Below are 15,571 nucleotides of genomic sequence, written 5' to 3'. Positions count from 1 at the left end.
TCAGTGAGACAGATGCTGCTCAGACAACGGTGGGCCCAACCTTGGGACCACTGTGACACACAAAGAATAAGGGCGCAACCTGCACTGCAGCTGTGCGTTGCACATATTGTGCCAAAGCATACACTGGGCACAAGCGGTGCAACCTCTCCTCGCTCACACCTGCATGGGGAGGAGGAGAGAATGCCCACGACAACATCGTCATGGAGCAAAATGTAATTCCGATCACCTTAGGCAGGAAAGCAGGGTTGGGGAGCAACGCAGCCCAGCCTCCTTTGCCATTAATAACGTCCGCTGGGCCACCGGTCTGAGACGATGGGTCCCAGCCAGAAAATATTTCACAGAGGAAACATGTCTGGCTAAAAACATGTCTGGTTGGAGTGTCTTGGCTAAAGACAGACACTCTACTGAAAACCATCACGACACGCCGATATCGCACACACCTTGAGCATACCGGGCGACTTCTGCTTAACAACCAGGGATTGCAGGAACGACAGAACATTGTCAATGTCACAGCAAAGGGGGTACACAATCTCCATCAGTCCATGCAGCCCGTGGACGTGGAGTCCGCTCTCATAACCAGACTGGGTGCGACTCAGTCAAACCACAGCACATCAGCTCGGCCCTCTCAGAAGCCAAGTCCATAATGGCTGGCCCATCATAGTGAAAGCCCCGAATGAGCCGTTCGTCCGTGTCAACACTCTGTGACGGTACGGAATCGGCCATGGCTTCGTCTCCACCATCAGCGACACCTTGAATAATACACGGTGGAAGTGGGGAATGCGTACAACAGCTCACTCGACCACGGCCGATGAGCAGACACGTCCACACCCAATGGAGGCCTGTCCCGGGCACATAGAGAAAACCAAAGAGGGCAGTGCGCATCCTCACAGAACGCAAACAGATCCACCTCGGCACACCCGAACCTTCGCAAATCTTGACGACAAACTCAGGATGGAGACGCCACTTGCGCCTCGGGGTCCCCCAGAGACAAGTCTGTGGCCACCTCGATTTTGGAATATGGAGAGCTCTCAGCGCCTGGCATGCCCCACCCTGTCAAAGAAGTGTGTGAGAAACCGGGCGCACATTGTCAACCTACCCTTGGGAACACCCCACAAAAGAGTGCATGGGTTCCTTCAATCCTCGAGGTCCGCCTCGAGAGAGCTCAGGATCACCACTAACTGTCGCCGATGACGCACAGGTTCCAATCGGAGACGTGCGAACCAGCCCTAACGAAACCACCTTGTTGGCGGACGACATCAAGCACAGCACCAATGTGAGCACCAAGAGTACCAATACTGTGTGTAACAGATGGACATGCTGGAGGACCTGCATGCGAAACAGCCTTTTGGACATGCATTCGTTGAAAACATGCAAGTCCAAAATCGGCGACATTCTCCCCGTCATTCCGGGCACAAGTAAGGGGAATAAAGCTGATTTATTTCAGTAATTCCATTCAAAAGGTGAAACTTGTATAATGTATAAATTAATTCCACACAGACTGATATTTATGTGTATTTATGTGTTTATTTCTTTTAATTGGGATGATTATAACTGAAAACTAATGAAAACCCCAAATTCAGTATCTCAGAACATTTTAATATTGTGAAAAGGTTCAATATTGAAGACACCTGGTGCCACACTCTAATCAGCTAATTAACACAAAACGCCTGCAAAGGCCTTTAAATGGTCTCTCAGTCTAGTTCTGTAGGCTACACAATCATGGGGAAGACTGCTGACTTGACAGCTGTCCAAAAGACGACCATTGACACCTTGCACATGGAGGGCAAGACACAAAAGGTCATTGCCAAAGAGGCTGGCTGTTCACAGAGCTCTGTGTCCAAGCACATACTTTTTAATTCAAACGTCCCGGCGCCGGGACACCAAACGTTTATGCCACAAAGTGTGCAGTGTTATAGTGATATAGCCAAGCATCGTATTGTTTGATTAATTCTGTTTTTATAATCCAAGACAATTCATGTTCTCCACCGTGTTGTACAACAAAATCCAACTCGGAGCAAAACTATTCATGATATTCAAACTTTACTAGGTTTTAACACAGCAATAATTGGTATTCCCCCCTCCATGAACTGCCACCTTAACGTGGTGGAGGGGTTTGAGTACCCGAGTGACCCTGGGAGCTATGTTGTCTGGGGCTATATGCCCCTGGTAAGGTCTCCCAAGGCAAACAGGTCCTAGGCGACGGGTCAGACTAAGAGCTGTTCAAAAACCCTTTAATGATGAGAAAAATCTTGAGGTCCGTGACGTCGCCCTGTATGGCGCAGCCGGGGCCCCACCCTTGTTGTTTCATCTGACCTGCGGCCGTATGTCTTGGACACTCGGGTGAAGAGAGGAGCGGAGCTGTCAACTGATCACCGCCTGGTGGTGAGATGGATCCGATGGCAAGGGAGGAAGCTGGACAGACTCTGCAGGCCCAAGCGTACTGTAAGGGTCTGCTGGGAACGTCTGGCCAAGTCTCCTTTCAGAGAGATCTTTAACTCCCACCTCCGGCAGAGCTTCGACTGGATCCCGAGGGAGGCTGTAGATATTGAGTCCAAGTGGACCATGTTCTCCACCTCCATTGTCGAAGCGGCTGCTTGGAGCTGTGGCCGTAAGGTCTCCGGTGCTTGTCGAGGCGGCAATCCCCGAACCCGGTGGTGGACACCGGAAGTAAGGGATGCCGTCAAGCTGAAGAAGGAGTCCTATCAGGCCTGGTTGGCTTGTGGGACTCCTGAGGCAGCTGACAGGTACCGGCAAGCCAAGCGGACTGCAGCCCAGGTGGTTGTGGAGGCAAAAACTTGGGCCTGGGAGGAGTTCGGTGAGGCCATGGAGAAGGACTATCGGCTGGCCTCGAAGAGATTCTGGCAAACCATCCGGTGCCTCAGGAGAGGGAAACAGTGCCCTACCAACGCTGTTTACAGTGGAGGTGGGCAGCTGTTGACCTCAACTGGGGATGTCGTTGGGTGGTGGAAGGAGTACTTCAAGGATCTCCTCAATCCCGCCGTCACATCTTCCATTGAGGAAGCAGAGGCTGAGGGCTCAGAGGTGGACTCGTCTATCACCCAGATGAAGTCACTGAGTCAAGAAACTCCTCGGTGGCAAGGCACCGGGGGTGGATGAGATCCGCCCTGAGTACCTCAAGTCTCTGGATGTTGTGGGGCTGTCTTGGTTGACACGCCTCTGCAGCATCGCGTGGCGGTCGGGGACAGTGCCTCTGGGATGGCAGACCAGGATGGTGGTCCCTCCTTTTAAGAAGGGGGACCGGAGGGTGTGTTCCAACTACAGGGGATCACACTTCTCAGTCTCCCCGGGAAAGTCTATGCCAGGGTACTGGAGAAGAGAATACGGCCGATAGTAGAACCTCGGATTCAGGAGGAACAGTGTGGTTTTCGTCCGGGCCGTGGAACACTGGACCAGCTCTATACCCTCTACAGGGTTATGGAGGGTTCATGGGATTGACAAGGGGAAGACGGACGATTGACAATACACCCCTGTTAAAATGCCAGGCTTTTGTGATGTAAAAGAATGAGACAAAGATAAATCATGTCAGAACTTTTTCCACTTTTAATGTGACCTATAATATGAACAATTCAATTGAAAAACAAACTGAAATCTTCAAGGGGGAAAAATAAAAAATAAAAACCTTCTTATAACTGGGGATGTGGCTGTGTTCAGAATTAACCAATCACATTCAAACTCACTTTAAATAGAAGTCATTATACACCTGCCATCATTTAAAGTGACTCTGATTAATCACAAATAAAGTTCAGGTGTTCTTGTAGGATTTTCCTGACATTTTCTTAGTTGCATCTCAGAGGAAAAGCCATGGTCCGCAGAGAGCTTCCAAAGCATCAGAGAGATCTCATTGTTGAAAGATATCAGCCAGGAGAAGGGTACAACATTTCCAAAGCATTAAATATACCATGGAACACAGTGAAGACAGTCATCATCAAGTGGTGAAAATATGGCCCAATAGAGACATTACCAAGAACTGGACATCCCTCCAAAATTTATGAAAAGACGAGAAGAAAACTGGTCAGGGAGGCCTCAAAGAGGCCTACAGCAACATTAAAGGAACTGCAGGAATTTCTGGCAAGTACTGGCTGTGTGCTACATGTGACAACAATCTCCCGTATTCTTCATATGAACGGGCTAGGGTGTCAAGACGGAAGCCTTTTCTCACCAAGAAAAACATCTATGCCATGCTGAAGTTTGCAAAAACAAACATAAAGTCCCCCAAAAGCATGTGGGTAAATGGTCTGATGAAACCAAGTGTAGCTGTGATGGTAATTCCATCGATCGACACTCTTAAAGGAGTAAGAAACAGAGACAAGATTCTCTTGGCACAATATATCAGTTTATTAATTATTTGCAAATAAGAGAGACGCGTCAACCGCTTACAAACATAATTGTCCCAGGAGTGTCTGACTCAAAACATGTCATTCAACAGTATATATTACATAGAAAAGGGGTGTGGTAAGTTGTTGCCCATCTGTCTTGTCAATAAAACACATTCCCTTTGTTCTATCACATCCTAGGCTTCACACAAGTCACATGTTGTCCTCCCCCCATCTGGATAACCTTCTCAACCCTTGAGGGGGACTTAAAGCATCTGGACAACCTACAGATAGGCAGATTTATGATTAACCCTATAATCTACTGTTACCAATCAAGAATGCCCCCTAGGACAAACACCAGATCCCTCCCTAACACACTCATCTTCATATCCAAACAATGGGACCCAGTCCTTTAAACAGTAAGAATGCATCAGGTTTCAGAATTTCCACAACATAGCGCTGCAGCCCTATACTACTGTTGAAATAGTACTATTCAACTTGATATTTACAAACAGGCTGAGCCCCGAGTAAGTTAGTAGTTTGTGACATCAACAAATGAGGGTTTCGATATATCTACAACTTAAACTAGTATAATTACATCCCAACACTCTCTGCACTTAAAATTATATATTTTATGTGTCAGGTTTCAGAAAGGGAGACGGAGGCAGGCGCAGAATGTTGAGGCGTTTCCTTTTTATAAACAAAAGCAAAACGGAGTGCCGGGCACTACAAAATACTCAGGAGTTCAGGAGTTCATAAAACATGACAAGCAGACAATCACAATGACAGTGACAAGGAGAAAATGGGCAAACTAAATACACAGACTAACAAGGAGAACAGAAACAGGTGGGGGCTAAACAAGCCGACTTACCTGCTCCAAAAAGTTTAGAAACCGTCCGGGCGTGCCGTCATACCTGTCGGGCAAGGGGTTTTCCACTGCAGGAGATTGAGCAGGGATAGGGGCAGCAGCAGGCAGAGGAGGGCCGGGAGCAGGGAGAGCCGGCGGTGGGTCGGGAGCCAGTGGAGGTTCAGGAGCCGAGAGGGCCGGCGGAGGTTCAGGAGCCGGGAGAGCCGGCGGAGGGTCAGGAGCCGGGAGAGCCGGCGGAGGGCCAGGAGCTGGGAGAGGTTCAGGAGCCGGGAGAGGTTCAGGAGCCGGGAGAGGTTCAGGAGCCGGGAGAGGTTCAGGGGGAGGTGGAGCGGCCGGGACAGGCCGGGGAGGCGGAGAGGCCGGGACAGGAGAGGGTGCCGCCAAGACCGGGACTGGAGAGGACAGCGGAGCGGCAGAGAGAGGAGTGGATGGCGCCACTGTGGCCGGGACTGGACAGGGGGGGCGCCGCAGCGGCCAGGACTGGACGGGGGGGGGGGTGCCGCTGCGGCTGGAACTGGACGGGGGGGACGGGGGACGGGGGGCGGTGGTGAATGGTGGTGTTGCGAGAGCAAGGAACCAGGTGCAGGCAGGAGTAGTCGGTGTTGAATCTTTAATAAAACAAACAAACACAAGCACAAAAAACACAATGAAAGAAAAGGGCTGACTAAAGCAGCAAAACCAAATGTAGCAACGGGTATAAGAACTTACATTTAACAGCAACACACAACATCAAACATGACAACATCAATGATCCACACTGTGGGGAGCAGAGGGGAAACATTTAAACACTTACAAATTAGTAGATATGGACCTGGTGTGACAAAACATGTCCGGGCTGTGTTCGTAAGTGATGGGAAACTGAAGGTGCACGGAATGGTGGCGCTGATGCTCACCTTACCGTGACACCGTACCTGATCGACAGGGCTTTGATCAATAGTAAATTAAACTATTGTTCCTAATGGAGTGGGTATGCTCGATCTGTTTTATTAAAATCTCCTGTCCTCTAACAAATCACTTTTAAACAATATATATATATTTATACAACCTATATTCATTTCCATTTCCATAATCAATTTTAAATGGACCATTATCTTTCTATATTTATATTAACTAAAATACTGTTGTTGTTTATTTATTTTATTGCTTTGTTTGACAAGTAGTAGATAGTACAACAGGCTACACAAGGTTGAACTTTTTGGCCATAATTCCAAAAGGTATTTCTGGCGCAAAAACAACACTGCACATCACCCAAAGAACACCATACCCACAGTGAAGCATGGTAGTGGCAGCATCAAACATTGCGGCTGTTTTTCTTCAGCTGGAACCAGGGCCTTAGTCAGGATGGAGGGAATTATGAACAGTTCCAAATACCAGGCAATTTTGACACAAAACTTTCAGGCGTCCGTTAGAAAGCTGAAGAGGAAGTTCACCTTTCAGCACGACAATGACCCGAAGCACACATCCAAATCCACAAAAGCATGGCTTCACCAGAAGAACGTTTTGGAATGGCCCAGCCAGAGCCCAGAGCTGAATCCAATTGAACAGCTGTGGGGTGATCTGAAGAGGGCTGTGCACAGGAGATTTCCTCACAATCTGACAGATTTGGAGCACTTTTGCAAAGAAGAGTGGGCAAATATTGTCATGTCAAGATGTGCCATGCTAATAGACTCCTACCCAAAAAGACTGAATGCTGTAATAAAATCAAAAGGTGCTTCAACAAAGTATTAGTTTAAGGGTGAGCACATTTATGCAACCAGGTTATTGTGAGTTTTTTATTTAAAATTTTCCCCCTCAATGATTTCAGTTTGTTTTTCAATTGAATTGTTCACATTATAGGTCATATTAAAGGTGGAAAAAGTTCTGACATGATTTATCTTTGTCTCATTCTTTTACATCACAAGAAGGGGTGTGTAGACTTTTTATATCCACTGTATATGTATGAATAAAGGTTATGTTTTGGTAACCAGACTTCTCTCATTCATCCATGGTTTTTCCATGACACCTACTCAAAGCCAACTTCCAATTTTGGAGAACCTCCTAATATACTTGCATGGAAGAATGAATGCCAAAAAATGACCTTTTCCAAAATAATTGTATTCATAACTTAATCTGTCAATAAACAACTGGATTCAATCATCAACCCATTCAACTTAGATTATAAAACCCAAGATAGATTGAAAAATAAACACCCATGTACATCCAAGATGGACGGAGGACTTGCTTTTGGGATACTGACATCTGTGTTAGAATTCACTTAATAATCACAACTTAATCTCTAGTGGTATGTGTAATGTGTTTTTGTCTCCAGCTTGAACTACACTGAAAAAGAAATCGCCCCATAGGTTTACACATTTTCGAAACTCCATATTTATAGAGACACCAAAAATATATACAGTATTTTGTTTGACATATTCATTAACGTTTTAAAGTAATTGTTATTAATTAATAAACATCTATTATAAACATCAAAATGATCTGTAGTTAAACATGACATTTGTGCTTGTTGCACAATCCAAATGTGTTTGAAATGTTGTCATTGGAAGTATAGCATAATATGTTATATTTAAAATTGTTCATTGTAAAAAAAGAAAATGTGTAACCCAGAGCCTAAGACAACAACCAAACAAAATGACTTGGCTAATACATTGTATTATATTTTTCCTAAAATGGGTCTTGTATGGGGTTAATGTGATATAAACACTGTCTAAATCAATTGGGTCCCATATTAATGGGAGCCACATGCATGTAATGTAGGTATTGAGTGTTATACTAGCTGTTTTCCAGATTGTGTTCCCCACGCATCACAACATTCTTTAGTGACAGCCTGATACGTATAGGAAAACTGAAAGGGTAATTTGACTGTAGTGACAGGAATAACACTGAGCCCATTTCCTGTTATCTGTGATTTGGGATTGATTTAGTTTGGGTGGCTGCTCACTGCTGCAGCCCATCATTGATCACTTCACTGTGTTAGTGAATGAGGAATACAGGCATTGCCACATGCTAATGCTACACCAGTTCACTAGCTCGTCAGACTCAGAAGCGTATGACCCTGAGAGAGGTCGTCATCCGAGCAGACTAAAGGAGAGCACTCCAACTTATATGAATACCAAAAAAGAAACCATGAAAACATGTTTTAATGGAATCCCTTCAAAGTATTTATGCAAATGGAAATGTTGGCAGACACTTTCTAAAGATGCTTTTCTCAGTGGAAATACATATTTAAAAGTGTCTATGATTTTTGTTTCTTGTGGATCAAGTTGCTGAACCAGTTTTTGGGACATTTTGTGCAGGAACATCTTATCGGAAGTACTTTCCTGAGGGTATATCCTTTCGGTCTCCCCCCGGGACATGAGGGCAGACTGGGGATCCCAGGGTGTGGAAGGACGCATCACCACCAGTAAGTCTGTCTGAGTCCAAAATTGGTTTGGTGGAGTGGGCCTGAGAAGCATACTTAGGGAGTAGGATGCTTTCATATATACATGCAGAATTTATTTGATGCTTGATAATACTATGGAATTACTTATACACATTTTATTTATTTGTTCTAAAAAATATGTCATCTTTTTTGAGTTTGGGATCAATGATTTTCAAAATAATTACTTCCAAAGTAAACCCCTAGAGAGATCCCATCCTGTAAACATCTACAAAACATCTACACCTTTTGAATGGAGAGGCCGTGAACATGGTGATGTATATCTGGACTTTACTGTGAATCCCCTTCATCTAGGGTGGGTTTTGAAAATAGAAAAGTAGAAAGTAAAAGTTGAAAAGGAAAGTTTTGAGTGAGGAACAGAAGCGTTCAATTTGCAGTGGTCTCTTAAATTTAACCCAAGAGACCACTGCAAATTGAACGCTTCTTTTCCTCACTCAAAACCTTCCTTTTCAACTTTCTTGGAAAGGAAAGAAAAAGGTGCAGTGGTCTCTTAATTTTTTCCGGAGCTGTATTTATTTAGGTTTAAGTGTAGTTGTAAAAGTAAATGTGCTTTTTTTATATGAGAATATTTGTTTACATGTTTGTTTTACTATTTAGAAATGACAACTTTATGCATGTCAGGGAACCAAATTTAGATCTTATGTTTAGTATTTAATTACAAATCCTTTGTATGCACTAACTGTCATAAGTCTGCAAACCATTGACCCCTCCAGATGCTGACTATCTTGTCTGTTGATATTCTGCAAGGCCTGTACTGCAGCCATCAGTTGTTGCTATCTTTTTGCGTTAAGTCACATTTTCAATGAACAAAAAGCCTGTTAGTAAGTCTTGAAGTCTAGAAGTGGGCCTTAAATATTTGCGCTGGTTGGGTGTTTATGGTCATTGTCATGAAATATGATGAAGCACCATAAAAAACGTTTGTTGGCATTTGCTTGTCCTTTAGCAGACAAGGTGTCTGTATGCTTCAGTTATGTCATCAGCTATACAGACCCAAGGCATAATACCACTTTTTAAAACATTACATAAGGTGGTGTGCTTGGAACCCTTTTCCCTTACACTTTCTGAAATGTCCATCTTTGCATTATCTGTGCACAATACCTTGTTGATGTTGAAGTACTACAACACAAGGTTGGCCACTACAGTCTCTTTCTTTTGTATTTGCAAATTCTATTCTTTATTGACAAAACTAAATGTTGTTCTTTTTTAAATTTATTGAAAATCAAATTAGTACTTGTGTCTTTTTCACTTAGCAATACATGGCATCTTGTTTGTCTTTTTCTTCTGTCATTGACACTGAATTTCCTGTCTGGGTGAAACATTGGACCTTATTGAACCTCCTTCAGACCTCCAGCTCTGCCAGCTGAACACCACTGATACGGACCTTATGAAGACTGGGGGAGCGGCAAACCGGGCTCCCCCTCCCTTTAACCAGGACAGGCTGTCTCCACCAGCCCCCAGGGTGGAGCTCCTCGCCCCAGTCAAGGTGAAGGAACGTACACAGAACGTCAAAGAGAGGGTCACACAGGTAGGGTGGTAGAGGAACCCTACTTATAAATATAGTATATACACTTGTTTAAGTATATATAGTATATATTATAAGTATACCTCAGGGTTTGGTCTCGCTGTGTTGTGATTCTAGAAAGCAACCGTTGAGTGGGCTTATCAGAGTTTGTTGTTGACAGAAAGCAGAGTTTTCATTAATATCTTTATTATGATTCCATACAACGTTACACAGAAATCTGTCTAGTTTGTCATTTTACATCCTAATTTGCATAGTGATATTTTACAGTAGGGGTAATTTCCTGTAGGGACAGGGAGGATTACTGTAGAACTGACAGTAATTGGCATAGAATGTCAAAACATTCTATGGAAGGTTTCCCCGTCCCCACATACATTTCTAATCCAAGTCATACAACTTACAAGGAGAAAAAAAGCACCCTATAATTGCTCCCAGTATTTACTTGCTTTTGCACCATCTGCCTTCTAACTCTGGCATCATACTAATTGCCACTGTACAGAGAAATCATTAATGCCTGGTATCAGCATTAAGGCACGTGGGTGCCAATGTGGTTTACTTGCTAGTGGAAAAATCACTATGCCTGTTGAATAGATGTTATATCTCCTGGGTGTGGAGAATTCCTGTCCAATCTATGCCTGCTGGTGCCCCAGGCAGAGTATCCTGGACCAAAGCGGTGGTAGAATGTGTACCTAATATATGTGAAGGACAACATAGTGTTGTTTTGTTCTGCACAGTAGTTTTCAAAGCATGACATGTACTTATGAAGGATTTCTGAAGCATACAGTTGTGCTCAAAAGTTTGCATACCCTAGGAGAATTGGTAATATATGTACCATATGTAAAGAAAACATTCTTATGGGATTCATATTCAACTGTAGGTTATAACAGAATGGTACAATCATAAAACAAATCATGGCAACAAAGAAAAAAAGGATTTGACCCCTTTTCAAAAGTCTGCATTCCCTTAGTTCTTAATACTGTGTATTGCCCTCTTTAGCATCAATGCAGTCTTTTGTAATAGTTGTTCGTCTTGGTAAAATGCCTACAGGTCATGCAAAGTCTTTGGTAGTCTAGCATGAACCGTATGTTTGAGATCTCTCCAGAGTGGCTCGATGATATTAATGTCAGGAGACTGTGAGGGCCACTCCAGAACCTTCACGTTTTTCTGCTTTAACCACTGGAGGGTCAACTTGGCCTTGTGCTTAGGGTCATTGTCGTGCTGGAAAGTCCAAGAGTGTCCCATGTGCATCTTTCATGCAGAAGAATGCAAATTGTCTGTCAGTATTTTCTGAAAACATGCTGCGTTCATCTTGCCATCAATTTTCCCAAGATTTCCTGTGCCTTTAGAGCTCACACCCCCCCTAAACATCAGTGAGCCACGACCATGCTTCACAGTGGGGATGGTATTCTGTTCACTATAGGCCTTGTTGACCCCTCTCCAAAGATAGCGCTTATGGTTGTGACATCACTCCAAATTACAGTGTGCCAAAAGCTGTGAGGTGTGTCAATGTGTTGTCAGGCATATTGTAACCAGGCTTTTTTGTGGCATTGGCACAGTAAAGGCTTCTTTATGGTAACTCGAACATGTAGCTCATTTTTGTTCAAGTATTGTTGTATTGTGCTCCTTGAAACAACCACACCGTCTTTTTCCAGAGCAGCCTGTATTTCACCTGAGGTTACCGGTGGGTTTTTCTTTGTATCCCGAACACTTCAAGTGCTTTGGATATCCTTTCTCCATGTTTGTGAAGTTCCAATACCTTGTTACGCACGTCTTTTGACAGCTCTATTCTGCTCCCCATGGTTCAGTATCTAGCCCGCTCAGTGCAACCCTGTGAGCGCTAACAAACACATTGTCTATTTATACACAGGCACTAATAGCAATTTCAAAAGCCACAGGTGTGGGAAATTAAGCTTTAATTGCCATTTTATCCTACGTGTGTCACCTTTTGCATCTATAACAAGGGTATGTTTACTTTTGATCAGGGCCATTTGGGTGATATCTGTTATCATTATGATTTAAAAAGGAGCCAAACAACTATGAGATCCATCTTTTTTATAAATAATGTTTTTGCATGATCAGTGATATTTTCCAAATCAATGCCAACATTTTACAATTGTATATGGCATGCAATGGTTTATCAAGGCTTCCTTTGTCTCATTCCGTGGCCCCTTAAGATGCTGCTTTCTCTTACTGTATCCTACTCTTTTACCTTCTCTTTCCCACACAAAATAGCTTCTTCTCTGTTCCACTCATCAAAATGGGGATATCTAGTTTGTCAAAACACCACAAGCTGTTTTGAACACTATTGAATGTAACTAGAGCCAGTTCACAGACAACCACCAGACAGGACAGGACTAGAGTCAGACTGTAAACCAAGGTGTTCCCACTGTCCTATGTGATCCATGTTGACAGTATTAGTATGCTGGGTTTTTGACACAAAGAACCTCTGCTCTCATTTTTTTTTCTCAAACAAAAACAAATCTTGAAAAAATATATTTTTTTAAATATTTAATTATAATTTTTAATTTTGATATGTAAAGGGGTCTATGGATTATTTTAAAACCAAGTTTTATTCAAGTTTCTTGGTTTATTTGTCAAATGCACCAAACAACACAGCGTCATCCTTTACAATGAAATTCTACTTTTATTGATACATTTACTATTGGTTGAAAGTTTTAGAACATCATGGCAGAGTTCTTCTGTCCAGTGTCTGTGTTCTGTAGGAAGTAGCAATACACAGTACAATACAATACTGTCTAAATAATGCTTTAGTGGGTGTAATAACACAGTCTGTTTCTACACTGCATTTTTACAGACATTATTTATAAGGAATTGTTAAAATCAAATGTAAGGCTTAATTTTCTTCCATTGCTGCAGAACAGCTGTAAGTTGTCATCCCATTATTTGTTCCCTGAAAAAGGCCTTTTTTATAACTCTGAAATGTACTTAATATTCTGTTTTTGGTCATCCAAACCTTTTTAAATATCTAACAGTTTAACGTTTACCTTTTACCATTTCAGGATATTCACTGAACGTGAACTGCTTACATTTCTATAAAAACTGCAAAAATGGGGGTGTTCAAAAACATTTGACCAGTAGGGTATATTTTGTCAGGATCGGATACTGGCCACTTTACGCTTAGTCTCCTAACTGTGGTTCATTGCATTATACAATGCTTATCTTTTGTCCCAGTTGAATGTGTAGACTTTATGGTTACGGAGGAGGGGATGGGAATCCTATTGTGGGGAAATGTGGGGGATATTTTCCTTTAGTAGTTTTGTTTGTGTATCGTTTCTGCAAGGTATTTGTTGTGACCAGGCAAGAACAAAACCAAATAATTTTAAGTGGAAAAATGTTTGATTAGATTAGATTCAACTTTATTGTCATTGAACAGTACAAGTACAGCACAATGAAATGCAGTCAGCATTTAACCAGAACTGCAAATATAAGAGGGCAGAAAATGTACAAGTATGAATGTATAAGTATACAGTGGGGAGAACAAATATTTGATACACTGCCGATTTTGCAGGTTTTCCTACTTACAAAGCATGTGTAGAGGTCTGTAATTTTTATCATAGGTACACTTCAACTGTATACTTAAAAAATCCAGAAAATCCCATTGTATGATTTTTTTATAATTAATTTGCATTTTATTGCATGACATAAGTATTTGATCACCTACCAACCAGTAAGAATTCCGGCTCTCACAGACATGTTAGTTTCTCTTTAAGCCCTCCTGTTCTCCACTCATTACCTGTATTAACTGCACCTGTTTGAACTCGTTACCTGTATAAAAGACACCTGTCCACACACTCAGTCAAATAGACTCCAACCTCTCCACAATGGCCAAGACCAGAGAGCTGTGTAAGGACATCAGGGATAAAATTGTAGACCTGCATAAGGCTGGGATGGGCTACAGGACAATAGGCACGCAGTTTGGTGTTGGCGCAATTATTAGAAAATGGAAGAAATTCAAGATGATGGTCAATCTCCCTCTGTCTGGGACTCCATGCAAGATCTCACTTCGTGGGGCATCAATGATCATGAGGAAGGTGAGGGATCAGCCCAGAACTACACGGCAGGACCTGGTCAATGACCTGAAGAGAGCTGGGACCACAGTCTCAAAGAAAACCATTAGTAACACACTACGCCGTCATGGATTAAAATCCTGCAGCGCACGCAAGGTCCCCCTGCTCAGGCCAGTGCATGTCCAGGCCCGTCTGAAGTTTGCCAATGACCATCTGGATGATCCAGAGGAGGAACAGGAGAAGGTCATGTGGTCTGATGAGACAAAAATAGAGCTTTTTGGTCTAAACTCCACTCAACGTGTTTGGAGGAAGAAGAAGAATGAGTACAACCCCAAGAACACCATCCCAACCGTGGAGGTGGAAACATCATTCTTTGTGGATGCTTTTCTGCAAAGGGGACAGGACGACTGCACCGTATTGAGGGGAGGATGGATGGGGCCATGTATCGCGAGATCTTGGCCAACAACCTCCTTCCCTCAGTAAGAGCATTGAAGATGGGTCGTGGCTGGGTCTTCCAGCATGACAACGGCCCTAAACACACGGCCAGGGCAACTAAGGAGTGGCTCCGTAAGAAGCATCCCAAGGTTCTGGAGGGGCCTGGCTAGTCTCCAGACCTGAACCCAATAGAAAATATTTGGAGGGAGCTGAAAGTCAATAAGTCAAGAACTTCAGGAAACGTATGATGTCTGTAATTGCAAACAAAGGTTTCTGTACCAAATATTAAGTTCTGCTTTTCTGATGTATCAAATACTTATGGCACGCAATAAAATGCTAATTAATTACTTATACAATGTGATTTTCTGGATTTTTTTTAATTACATCACTCACAGTTGAAGTGTACCTATGATAAAAAAGACTTCTACATACTTTGTAAGTGGGAAAATCGGCAGTGTATCAAATACTTGTTCTCCCCACTGTATACACTCACCTAAAGGATTATTAGGAACGCCATACTAATACTGTGTTTGACCCCCTTTCGCCTTCAGAACTGCCTTAATTCTAAGTGGCATTGATTCAACAAGGTGCTGAAAGCATTCTTTAGAAATGTTGGCCCATATCGATAGGATAGCATCTTGCAGTTGATGGAGATTTGTGGGATGCACATCCAGAGCACGAAGCTCCTGTTCCACCACATCCCAAAGATGCTCTATTGGGTTGAGATCTGGTGACTGTGGGGGCCATTTCAGTACAGTGAACTCATTGTCATTTTTTAAGAAACCAATTTGAAATGATTCGAGCACATGGTGCATTATCCTGCTGGAAGTAGCCATCAGAGGATGGGTACATGGTGGTCATAAAGGGATGGACATGGTTAGAAACAATGCTCAGGTAGGCCGTGGCATTTAAACAATGCCCAATTGACACTAAGGGGTTTAAAGTGTGCTA

At 43.1% G+C, this 15,571-nt stretch overlaps 1 protein-coding gene across 3 annotated transcripts in view; it reads left to right on the top strand.

The window, feature by feature from the left end:
- Window positions 1-8,237: 8,237 nt before the first annotated feature.
- LOC105030319 (potassium voltage-gated channel subfamily H member 6) overlaps window positions 8,238-15,571 on the top strand; it is a 31,576-nt gene continuing 24,242 nt past the window's right edge. For 2 of the 3 annotated variants that reach the window (XM_034292088.1, XM_034292086.1), the window contains exons 1-2: window positions 8,238-8,602; window positions 9,982-10,163. In XM_034292088.1, coding sequence (XP_034147979.1) covers window positions 8,554-8,602; window positions 9,982-10,163 — 231 coding nt within the window. In that variant the 5' untranslated portion in view covers window positions 8,238-8,553. The remainder of the gene's footprint in view (window positions 8,603-9,981; window positions 10,164-15,571) is intronic. The other variant, XM_034292087.1, reaches the window with a different exon arrangement.

Source organism: Esox lucius, chromosome 5 (genome assembly GCF_011004845.1).
Source record: "Esox lucius isolate fEsoLuc1 chromosome 5, fEsoLuc1.pri, whole genome shotgun sequence".
In the NCBI taxonomy this organism is placed as follows: Eukaryota; Metazoa; Chordata; class Actinopteri; order Esociformes; family Esocidae; genus Esox; species Esox lucius.
The sequence above is the reverse complement of the archived record's forward strand: the minus strand, read 5'-3'. Positions and strand labels throughout refer to the sequence as shown.